This window comes from Corvus kubaryi, unplaced genomic scaffold (assembly GCF_017639235.1).
Source record: "Corvus kubaryi isolate FWS band 111438036 unplaced genomic scaffold, C.kubaryi_AGA036_p1.0 69, whole genome shotgun sequence".
NCBI lineage: Eukaryota > Metazoa > Chordata > Aves > Passeriformes > Corvidae > Corvus > Corvus kubaryi.
Window position 1 is genome coordinate 3,479,882 of NW_024582057.1, and position 12,869 is coordinate 3,492,750.

Here is a 12,869-nt window from a genome sequence, read left to right on the forward strand (position 1 = left end):
GTCAACAAAGACACCACACACTCATTCCCTGCCTTCTTCAGGGAGAGAGGTTTAACACAAAGAAGCAGGAAAGCTTATAACCTTCACTTTCTCAGCATCACAGATTATTAAGTAATAATCAATTTCAATTACTCTGTAATAGAAAACCCTTGTGGTTGAAAGAAGAGAGACCAGAAAGGTTTGTCCTGTCCCTGCACACTGTGGGTGCAGCAAACAACAGAAGGAGAATGTCTGGCCCTGTAAAAATAAGTCTTAAAGCAAAAGGAAGACTAGTAAAATCTATTCCTTACAATGAAATAGAGTACAATCTGCAATACCAACATGAAAATGGCAGGAACAAATACTAAAACATTGACAAATACAAAAATAATTCATAATTTCTTAAAGTAGTATTACACTCTTATTTCATGCTCCTTAAAGGTAGTAACAAGCAAGAGAATTAGTGGATTCTCAAAACTTTCCAACGCTGCAAACAGGCATATAGACATTCCTTGTTAGGGCCCCTTCTGGATGACACCTGGTATCTTCAAAGAATATATTTAGAAGGTCAATGAATTACTACTTTGTACCTTGGCGCACACAGTGAGAAGTTGTAAATGAAAGCAGAAACAATTCTGCTTCTTGGTTGTGTGAAGGCAGATTTTGTTTCAGTATTAAAATAAGTAAATACTAGGTATATACAAGGGCCCTAGCAATGTTTTTAAGGTTACAGACATTTGAAGATTTCACAAATTTACAGACTACACTTGTGTATGTATTTTTATTTACACATCCACAAAACTCCAGGGAAGTAAAGTTTTTAAAACAGAGCTGAGAGGTCTGTGAAGCTACCCAGAGGCCTTGTGAGTCACAGCTGCACTCTCAGGGTCAGCACGAACATATAATTCACATTTTTTTCTGTATTCATTGTGCAGCTGATGGGATGCACCACTGAATTCAAGTTTCTAGTGCTGTGCTATTTTGAACCTCAGACTAGGCCAGTATCTTAATTCCAGTAAAACTTACTTTCTATCCTGAGCAAGGCATAAGAACTCAGCACTGGTGAACATGAGAGTTGCATTTGGATACTGAAAAAAGTGCATACAACTCTCTTTTAACCGTTCTAGCAAACATATTAAAGGAATTTTTTTGTGGTACTTTAATTCCTGCATATTCAGATAGAATGATCTTGTATCTTTACGAAAGATATTTTTATGCAAGACATTTACCATCCTTATATCCTGGAAGCTATTACTTTTTAGCATATGGTATTCAAATTCACAAATAACAAGTTACTATTAAAAAAAATGGCATTTCGGGTTTTTCCATTGAAACAGATTTTAATGTACAATGATTTCAAGTGCAAATGCACTAAAAGATGCAAGTGTATATGAAGGTATTTTAAACAGTTGTTCTTTCCTAGACCCTGCGCTAGGGTCTAGGAAACATTCTGTTTCATGAACAGAATGTTGATGAGGACATTTCACTCTGGACAGTCATGCAAAGATAAATTAGTTGAGGCTGTAGTCTATACTTGCAATATTAAAATGTAAAGAACCATCTACTCAACTACTTAACATGTTTCAGTTGGAAACAACTTTTCCTGGTTTTTTTGCTTTTTAGATTACAGTGTTAGGCTATCAACTTAGGACACACTGCCTGCCCTTGCTGCTGCCTTTTCCTTCCTCTGTGACAGGATTCCTACAGACATCCACCGAGTTATCTCAGTGTGCTTCATCAACCGGAACTAAAGCCAACCAAGTGACAGATCATTTTTGCCAAAATCTAGTGAGCCCCAGAAGCAGCTCAAAACAGGAAACTCAGATAGGAGCCCCAAGTTAGATCAGGCAAAGCTGCCCTAGAACCAAAACATCTGCCATTATGTAATGAATCCTTCACAACAAGGAATCTCCTACTCTCCCTACTTCCAAGCAGCTGATGAAAGATACGGCAGATACTCAGATATTAATGTAAGGTGCAAAAGGCCAGGAAAAGACCAAATGAAGCCAATATAATGAATACCTCTACTTCACAATCTAGGTTGACAACAAAAATTCCAAGATCTGAGAGCGAACAACTTAGTAAGTCAGAAACCCAAGAACATTTCCTCCAAGCATGTATTTTCAATCAATTGTGCACGTGGATTTTTAGTAGTTTAATCCCAATTTCCTGGGAAATGTCAGGCAAAACAGTGAAAGTTGTTGCCAAAATCAAAACACTGAATCTGTTGTTTATTTTAAACCTTCTTGTCATCTTCTAGAAAGAAATTAGACTTGCTTGACAAGACCATTCTTAAAATTTTCTTAGCTATTACTCTCCTCTCTTCTGTCAGGTACAAGCTTATCACCAGTTCACTGTACAAAACCCACACAAATTAGGCTGACAGATGTTTAATATCCATTTTCCAAGATTCATCCCTCTAGGCTTATCCAGCCTTCTCTTGGCTACCAAGACAAGTCTTTCATAACCAGTATTGGAAATCTGTATCCATTAGAGAACCTGTTGCTTAGTTTGGTATAAATTTCAAGGTCAACACACAGCTAGCACATTCCTCTTCCATCAAAATAATTGCCTCTGTAAAATACTTACTGTCAAATAATGTTAAAGTCTCTATTAAAATAAAAAGAGGCCAAAAGAGAAATTACTTTGGAAACCACTCTCCTGGCTTCCAGAAACTCATTTAAAACACCTAATCAATACAAACAAAAAACCAGGATTCACTGTTCTCACAAGCACCAGATACTACAAAGCAGCTGCCTTGCTTTGGATCAGAAGGAGCCTGGCATTATGTTCCATTTTATATTGAGCTGCTCTATGCTGAAAGCTGTCAAATCAATCAACAAAAGGGTTGGTTTGGCAAGTTACAGGAAAAGTGACATTTTACATAATCTGTGTTGCTTATCTGTTACTGTAACTGTTATTTTCCTTTTGTAGCATCACATAAAGATGAGATAGTAATGAACTGAAAAGGCAAAGGAATGCAGCTGATAGAAATTTCCATCCCTGCTTTCAATTTCAAGAGACAATTGATTGACATAAGTCAATGCACCTGACTTCATTCTCATAAATACTAGTCACAAACCCACGTTCTATCCAAAGGAAAAGACAATAGCAATTCTCAAGCTGATCAAACATTAACATCAGAAGGTAGAGTAAGCCCCAGTTTAGGATTTACTGAAAATGGGATTGTGTTCCATCTATGTACCACAGACAAAGCAATAATACATGACAGAGTTTCCAGCCATTACATCATATATTGGACAAATATTTGTATATATCATCAAGTATGTCCAACAAGTTGAGCTACAAAAATTAAATTTGTCTGATAGCATAATACTGTGAAAATTCCCTAGAAACAGCTAGACAAAAATCTAACATGTAACAGCCTACAACATGTGCCAAAATTATATCCATGCCAGAAAAGACATCAACCAGTTGAAGACAAAGCCCTAAACTTCAAAAATTGAACACCAAGGGAAAGGCTTGAATTAGACAAGGGAATCTCTGAAACCTAGATAAGACAACAAAATAACTGTGTTCTCCCTACACTTAGGACTCTCCCAAAGAAAACAGCAGCAAGAACAGGTAAAATGAAAAATAAACAGCCTGCTGGGTCAACATAAAATTAACATTGTCAAATGAAGAAGGACAACAGTTCCTTCTCAGTTTCACACAAAACACAAATGACTGTAACCCTTACAAATATTTAGGTAGAAAATAAAAATAGAATTTACCTTTGAATGTTTCCAGTTCCTTCCTGTTGGAGAAGAGCAGAATTAAAAAAAAATAATTAGAAATACTACAACTAGAACTACAGGATTTATTTTACATGTTTTAAGACTCAAAGACGAAAATTCAAAGAATCTGATTGTCACCATATATAAGGGTAATATTACCATGTGTTTATCTAAAGCAAACAAAATCAACCAGTTTAGAAATTAGGCCACCACTTCTTTATAAACATGCACAATTATACAAATACTGCACATTTGTATCTAGCTACATAATTTCCAGATACACGTCTCCAAAAATAACCAAGACTTCTTAAGGCTTTAGTTACTAAAGCATCCTTTGCTTAGCAGAGCTTTACCAATTTACAGCACAGTAAATAACAATTAGTGTCCCATTTTCATCAATGCCATTCAAAAACATTTTGACAACACTGTTGGACAATATCACTCGGTTAAAACAGAGACAGGCAAAGAGACATACAGTGACATTCCTCAGAGGAGAGGATTTACCAGAGTATGGAGTATGACAGATAACCCATAGTACTCATGTACCAGAAAGCTAAGAAATTAAGTTAAAGATAGTAATACCTTTTTTGCCTTCATACCAGGCCACCCTCCACTTTTAGAAGTTATGCAATTGTGACTGCAGAGGCTACAAAATGAAGGGAAATATTCTCTCTGTTTTAAAGAAACTGCAAAATGCTCCAATTGTCATTACTACAAGATAGTAATTCATCATGAATTTAAAGGCTAAAGAAGAATCAACTAAGCAATAGCTTAGATAAGGCAGAATGCTGGCCTTACAAAACACTCATTTACATCAAACTTTTTCAGTCTGTGCCTCACAGAATCCCTAGTTAAATTCTGAATTTTGAAGAAAAAGTGACTGTAAGAAAAATAAAGACTGAATTAACAGTTGTCCAGATAAATTATTCTATTCACTATCCACAGACTAAAGCACCCTTCAGTCACCTACCAGAGACACTGTTTCACAGTACATTTGCTATACCACAACAACTCCTTCTACCCCTTAACAGATGATGCAATTCAGCATTTACTCTTGCATCAAGATCAGACAAAACTCTCTCAAAGATGAAAGAATTTATTTTCTAAGCAGGACAAAGTATTCTAAAACAAGCAAGAGAATGCATTTACCTCCACATTTTCAGAGAACATCCCACTTTTGTAACCAATGTTAAATACAGGTTTTTGAAAGAATGGGCGCTTTACCAGGAAATAAGCTAGAGTGTGATTCACAGTGAAGAATTCTATTAGTTGCAACTTCCTGTAAGAATCTATTTCCTTTCCTGCTTCTCCTTCATCCCTTTCCCAAGCTAGTTTCTCCCTTTCATATCAGAGAAAAAAAGCTACTTTACAATACCTGTGATTTGCAGGTTCGTACCCTAAAAAATTTTTCCTACCCTGCATACTCTAAGCACAGTTACAAGATTCTTAAACACTCTCACAAGTTGCCCTCCTTATTTTTTAATAATGGCACAGTAGTTGAGGCAACAATCACAGGAAATGCTTGTTTTCCATGGACTAAAACAAAACCATACTGGAGGAAACATCTTGTGAAAGTAAGAAGCAAAAAACTACGTTACTTGCACCTAAAATCAGGAGATTTTATGACACTTGTCCACAAAAGGAAAGATGAAACAATTACTGCCATTGTGTTGAAATAGGTTAGTAAACAAGATCGTAATACAGTAACCAAGTGACAATCACTGATTTTGTCTAAATCCCCAGAATTTTCCTTTTCAAAATCCATCAATATTTTTAGGGTTGAGATGCACTAAGATGCTGTCCCTATAACCATATATATAATTGCCATTCATTAAGAAAGTTGGAAACTAATATTTGACAAAAACTTTTTTCCAACACATACCTCTGAAAATTAGAAGTATCTATGATTAGCATACAGTAAAAATACAGATTCAAAATTTAAGGATCTGTACTTCCTAGTATCCTCATACCAATTCAGACTCAAAGACTGAGGATTTTTATTTTACACCGCATGAATTAATCACATCTTGTGGTTTCTCAAAAGACTTTCAATAAAACTTCCATTTAGAATTATATACTAACGTACATGCTTATTGAAACCATGTTGAGCATCAGCAGCATGGAAGATTTTTTAATTTATTTATTAAGTCAAATTATACAAATAAAAACTTGGAAGTTTTAAAATTTTAATCCTAAATCTCATTTATCGGCAGGCTTGGTAAGAACATGACACTAAACTGAAAAGTGGAAAGGAAACTTACTTGTAATGATATTGGAAAAACAGATGGCTTAAGAAGATATCAGTACATTTTCTAGTTGGGTAATTAAGACCTTGCACACAGATGTACAGAAAAAATGTATAACAGTATCACATTTCTCCCCTTTATAAGTAAATAAATATTTTTGTATTTATTGATAAACTGTCAGAAAGAAGATACCTCCTATGTCTTCTCTAAGAGTCTAGAGACAAAAAGTCATCTGCAGAATACACTGAACTCACGTTAAGAATTGAACTACATATTCAGAACACAGACAATATAAAGAAACAGCAATTTGTGAGAGTAATTAAAATGAAAAAGAGTAAACTGAAAACAGTTTTGGAAAAGTGGCCTTCAAAGCAAGGTTAAAAGACAAGCAGGAAGAAACATACAAGGCAATTGAAAACACTCCATAGGGAAATGCTCCTGGATTTTAAAGAGTTTTCATCCAAAAGAACATTCATGAACTGCACAGATGGATGAGATAACCCTTTCCACTACTGTTAGAAGAAAAATACACACCTACCTTGCCTCTGGCCTTGCTACACATGAAAGCTCTTGAAGCCCAGCATGGGCTGCTCAGCATCTGTCCAGGATTCAAGGAACTCCCATGCTGAGTCTGACCACTAATCAATACAACTACCTGGCATCTGACTATATGCTCTTCGGCTACTAAACTCCAGGTTACTGACAACAAACCTGGCTAGTTACTCCTGGAAGAATACATTTTACCTTTTTACAGTTAACAGTAAGCTTTCAGAAGAAAGGACTGAATTAAGAGGCATATTACAATATAAATAGCTCTTTTCAGTGAAAGATGAAGTTCAGCATCTCTGAGCAAGAAAAAAAGGCTAAAATAACAGGCTACAGTCTAATATAACCAGGCTATAAAGGCATGGAGACACTTCAAAAGTAATCTCATTCTGCATGCAGAGCAGTTTACGAATCCCACCTTCTTTCCTGAGATGCAAGAGGCTGTACAGGATCACCCAAGTGATATCCATGAAAACTATCTGGCCACACATAGAGGCAATAATGTTAATCCCTGCCTTTCCAGTTGCTTGTTTTCATAAAATGGGGGGGGGGGCCGGGGACGACGACTTAATTGGTCTGTAAAATTCTATACGAGTCAAACACAGTTACCAGTTTTTAAGTTACCTGGAATGTTCTAAGGACGACACTGTCTGTGGTCTCAACTTCTTCATTTACAGAAAAGTTGAGATTCAGGGTTTGTGGTGAGAAGATATAATTATGGAGACAACAGGTGAAACAAACGACCTACACTATATGACTTGTCCCACAGAGTAACTGACATGACCAGTTAGAATTACAATCTACTTAGAAGGCAGATACAAATTCCCAAGGACTTTCCCATTCCCCTCAGGCTTTTCATTGCATTGTTGGATTAACCCTGCTTTAGTCACTGAGCAGATGAGATGGACACTAGGAAGATTGCACTGGTATCACTGACAAACAAAAATAAATCCAGAAAGAATAATATGGGAGGACCAGGAGGCAAAACTGTCCTGCTCTAAGTTACTGATATCAAATGGAATTTGATTTCTTTAGCAACAGTAAGAAAAAAAATCTCAGGTTCTACAGTATCTTGCAAAGGGCTGTAACACTAAGATCAATTTCCTAAGTGTAACTAAACATCATGGAATTTAGTTAAATATCTAGGAGACTACAGAAACACCACATTCTTTACAAAGACGTCAGCAGTCAGAATTGACCATTTCGTATTTATCCTCAAGAAAAGAATAGGCAGATAAGAAAGCAAAAAAAGTCATAAATGAATGTCAGGAACAATTTTTTAACACTAGCTCTAAAAGTAACAGTCAGTAAATTCCAACTACTAGACTCATATATAAACAAAAGACAGTATCAAGACAGCATATGAATAGTAAAAATTGAGGATTAAATTTAAAAGATTTTACAATAATATGTGTTAATAAATGCTGGGTTGTAAATACTATTTACCAAAAAATACATTTGAAGAAAGTATAGATGCTTATCAGCAAATTAATCTAAAAATATTTATGGCACCTAACAAGATCCAACCCAAAAAGTGAGAAATGCTGCATTTCCTCTGCTATGTCTGGTACAGCTAAGTTTTCAAAATTATATATTAAAAAGAAAAAAGAATCCTTCCACAGCCTGACTCAAGCTTTAGTAAGCTAGAAAGCCACCAGAAAGTCTCCTCTGGGACTTTCCTCTGGATGTCATCAGAAGTAAAAGCCAAAAAACTGAGAACTCAAAACCTGTGTCACTAGCACAGTGCACAGAAATAATTCAAGTCCTTTTTTTTTGTACTTAGGATTATCACTTTTGTCAATCCCGACACAAAACTGTTTTCCCCATCCCTGAGATCGGTTGAGCACCCCTTTGAGATACTTAGGCCAACTACTACTTTGAAATACACTTGAGGCTGAAGCAATGAAAAGCCTTTAAGTACTGAAAAATCAGTAAAAACTAACACTATTACTAAACTACTGTTAGAATTGAGCAGCAGGCCAGGGTTTCTATTCATTTGAATAAACACTGAAGAGAGGTCAGCATTCTTCATCATGAAAAGTGACATTTTATCCACTGAAAGAGAAGAACAGAGAACTAAGGCATTTAAATAAAATTGCAATGGAGATTTTTTTGCTTCCATACTCATGCAGATACAGAAGTAGCTGAAGTCTGTTTTCCAGAAAAACTTCTACATTAACTTCAGTCCAGCAGATGGAACAGCGAATTTTTTTAACAGAAACGACATTAACTGGCAATCAAGTTAATAAATACAACCAAAACCAAATACTACCCTAATATATTCAGCAGTTTCAGGGTACAGTGAAAGCATTACTCTTAAGATGTTTTGAAAAATGAAACAAATAGTTATCTTCATTAAGAACACTAGGAGTCATCTTCCAGGCACTATCATTCAAAAGGACAGTAAACATGAGGGAGATGGCATTAAAACTGTAAGAAAATGGTAGAAGTGAAATCATTAAAACAAGTGTTGCCCTCTGCTAAGAGACTGACACAGACCATTTACCACTGGAACCATTCCAAAATGGAATGTTAAATGTGGAATAAATGCTTAGCTCCTTCTAAAAGCTGATGCCTTCAGATGTAAGATTTTGCACAGGACAGTTTTTATGCTTTTGCTTTCATCCTGTTGTTATCCAAAAAAAGGGACAGTTTTTAAATTTCTTTTTTTTAAAACTTTTATCTTAGTATGCAATGTCATTGGATCACTAAAACCTACATGTATCAATACAGTTTGTTTTTATCATACAATGAAAATTTTAGGAACCAAAGTTTAAAGCTGACTTTTGAGAACAGAAAATTAAGAGAAGCTACAATTTGAGAAACTACAAAGAATGTAAGAGAAGTTGAAGAGAAGGTACAAACAATTCCACCACCAAAGGCCACCTCCACCATCAACTCCACCAATATCTTCGAGAAAAAAATGGAATTCCTGCAAACCTGTTTTTGGTAAACAGCCACACAAGAAACTGCAGACCTTCATTTAACTTGTTCATCAATTTCCCCAAAAGCGTTAAAAAGAAGAAGAATGACAGTATTTAAAAACTGGCCAAGCTTTATTCAGTAAGTGACATACAGTACAACCCTAATTCATAGAAACAAGTACGTACAAAGAGCTTGTGACTCCATGTGCAATCTTCATCTAAAATTCTGAATGTGGTTCCATGCAGCACAAATGCAATTGTGCCAGAGAGAAGTTACAACTTGTATCTTCTTCAGGCACCCTCAACATATCCCTTTGATGTAGGAATGCAAAATCTCCCTCACAGAAGAGTTGCCAATGAATGCATTTAATACTTTCTTTTTTTTAAGCTACTTTTAAAAGAATTTGCTTTAAATGCAAGTGGAAAGGAATTATGAAAGGTCTCAGGAAATAATTCATAGCAAAGAAACACAGAATTTATCAGGAGGCACAGCACAGAGAATGAATTTTAGTGTGGTAATGACAAGCACCTAAGCCCTGTTCTTCTGCCACTAGCCACAATGAATTAATTACATATATAAATAATGCATTTTTGAGGTGAGGGAGGGTACAAAATGATGATTAAGGCAGCCCTGAACCATCTGTTCCTATTATTGGTACAGTAAGTCTGGACAAAGAATGCCTGGTATTAACAGCTTGACAGGATTTGCAGATTATGCCCACTAACAAGCATCACGTAAAGGTAGAGATAAATTATGCAGGATTGCCATAATGTTTTAACATTTTCTAGGTAATATTATTAAAAGGTGCTGCAGGATACAGAGGATCCAACACAAACATTCAGTCTTTTATTACAGGTCACAAAAGCCAAAGAAAAATATATTTTATTTGCCTATTAAAAAGAAAACAAAGACTATAAGGAGAAGGTAAGCATCAAATCTCTTTGTAACAATGTCATTGTGTCCCTGTATCAAGCAAAAATCATCAGAGAAAGGGCAAAATTAAATCAACTTAAAAGTGACATATAGTGCACATTCACACTTTGCAAATAAGAGAAAAAACTGCCAAAACCCCCGCAATCTTCAAATCTGCTGTGTGTTCAGCCTTGCCCGATGTTTCCAAATACTGGGAGCACTGACTGGAGTAAAATTCACTAATAATGAAGCAGCACACTCCTTTGGGTTTGGCGTATGCAGACTACTGTAATGCAAGAGTTCTTGCAAACAAAAGAAAGTTCAGAGCCTTCAAACTACAAAAAAAGTGAAGCAAAATTGTCCATGAAACTCCTCCAAAGCTTGTGCAAGTCTCTTCAGGATCAATAAGAATTGTCATTCCGCGTGTCTGCCCAAAGAAGTGCAACAACTGATGGCCATAAAATTAATTCCAGCCAGTTATCACCATGAAAACACTTGCTGCTCATTGTGCTGTATGCAAACTCATGAAAAAGGATAGAAAACATCTTTGCAGCACAAGTGCAGAAACTTATACAGTGCCTCATGAAAACTCAAAGCCAGTCATCCACTGCACATCTACCATGGAAACTGCCCTGAATATAATAAAAGTTCTGCATCCAATCTTGCAAAAATGTTTATTTAGGTACCCAGTTACATGGAGGTGTAGCAGCTCCAAATCTATACCACTAAGAGACTGATCAAAAAGAGTATGGCATGAAAATTTACACTGATGAAAATTTACACTGACGAAAATTTTGATGAGAACTATGAAACATGTAGCTGAGATCCCAGAAATAATTCACAGTACACTTAATGTTAGAAAGAAAAACATACTTGTTTGAAACATCTGCAACAAAGGTGCATATACACTTTTTACATATAAAAAATTAAGTTTAAAAATTACATGTAAAGTTTGAAAGGGTTATGAAGGTAAAATTTAAATGTATCACTGCCAGGTGGGAGGGAATCATCACTGAGGATGCTGTACAGTACAGAGTACTGCTCTAGCCTGCCACTTGAGGAATGCTGTGGGATCTAAACAAGAGCTACAGATATGGAAAGTTTTTTTTAATTTACTCTTCAAATGTTTGTGTTGGTCAGGGCTAAGATAAGCCACCGTATCTACATCCAAACAACCCTTACTGTTCCTTTTGTTCCCAAAGCAATTAAAAAGAGGAATAAAGTCTATAGAAGAAAACAACAGTAACTAAGACATGTTCTTACACACGTCTCTGATCTACGCAATGCTATTGCCATAAATTTTATACTCTTTTGAATGAGAAAGTAAATCAAACATTCTTCTCCCCCAGAAGCACTGAAGCGCCACCATGGTATGACAATGCATCCAACAAAAACTATGACAACCTGTCCAACTCCTCACTCACTGCACTAATTAGGAAAGCATGGGGTTACACATTATTTGACCACAAATAAACCTCTAAAATACAAAAATTAGGAATAAATACACATTTAAAGACTCATTTTCTCTTCAAATAAAGCATTTGTTTAAATCTCATCAAAAAGGAAAAACAATAGTCCCACTAAGGTTTGAATTTCAGATTTTTACATTTATTTTCCTTCTATGTCTGTTCTCAAAGCTGACAAATACTGAAAAATAAAGAGGGGTCTTAAACAAGATGTCCTTAAAAAATTAACATTCAGACAATTATGTTTCAACTCAAATAACACACAGTAAAATCTATTCACTCATTTCCAATGACAAGGATTCTGCTATTCCCAATGTATTCCTACAAAATGCTATAGTTGGGCAGCTCCTTTTAATTGCCAAAATAATTAGAGGTTTCTGTTTTTCAAAACATGGTGATCTCTCTGAAATGGACACAAATGGTACCAAGAGCTTCATAGGAAGTGTAGCTTCAGGTCAGAAACATTTTATCTTACACCACAAGGCCGCCACTCAGGGCACATAAAAAGACGACACAAAAGTGAGCTCCTGACAGTGCTTCCTAAAGGACACTGTGCACTTGGGGAAGCAAGAATTGCCACATGAGACTAAAGAGATACAGAAGGTTTTCTGCAATCAGAATATCCTCAGTAGGAGAATGAAGGAAAGGGAAGAAGAACTGTGCTTGAATGAAAAAAGACAGGAAACAAAATGACATGGTTTGATAATCCTAACATACATCCAAAATTGCAGACAGACTAACTAGAGAAAACAAGGGTAGAATCTAGACTTCATACAACAGTACTGGTACCCTGATCAATGGATTTAAACACAAAAAAGAAAATACTAAAATTCCAGAGATAAGCTCACAAAAAAAACCCAGGCCCCCCAAACACCAGGCTTTTAAATAACTTGGGAAAGATCCTGGATTGATGAACCTACTTTGAAATTAGTACTCAACACAATGACAAAAGGGAAAAAAATTGATCTGTTTGAACTGAAATAAAGTTGCTCTATTTAATAGGGAGACTTACTTATTAAAATAAGTTCCCACAGTTACCATAAGCTGCATTTCAGAGG

The 12,869-nt window shown here is 35.8% G+C and overlaps 1 protein-coding gene across 2 annotated transcripts in view; it reads right to left on the reverse strand.

Moving 5' to 3' along the window:
• The window catches only part of DTNBP1 (dystrobrevin binding protein 1), a 63,521-nt gene that overhangs the window by 32,063 nt on the left and 18,589 nt on the right, over nucleotides 1-12,869 (reverse strand). For both annotated transcript variants that reach the window (XM_042049154.1, XM_042049153.1), the window contains exon 7: nucleotides 3,714-3,736. In XM_042049154.1, coding sequence (XP_041905088.1) covers nucleotides 3,714-3,736 — 23 coding nt within the window. The remainder of the gene's footprint in view (nucleotides 1-3,713; nucleotides 3,737-12,869) is intronic.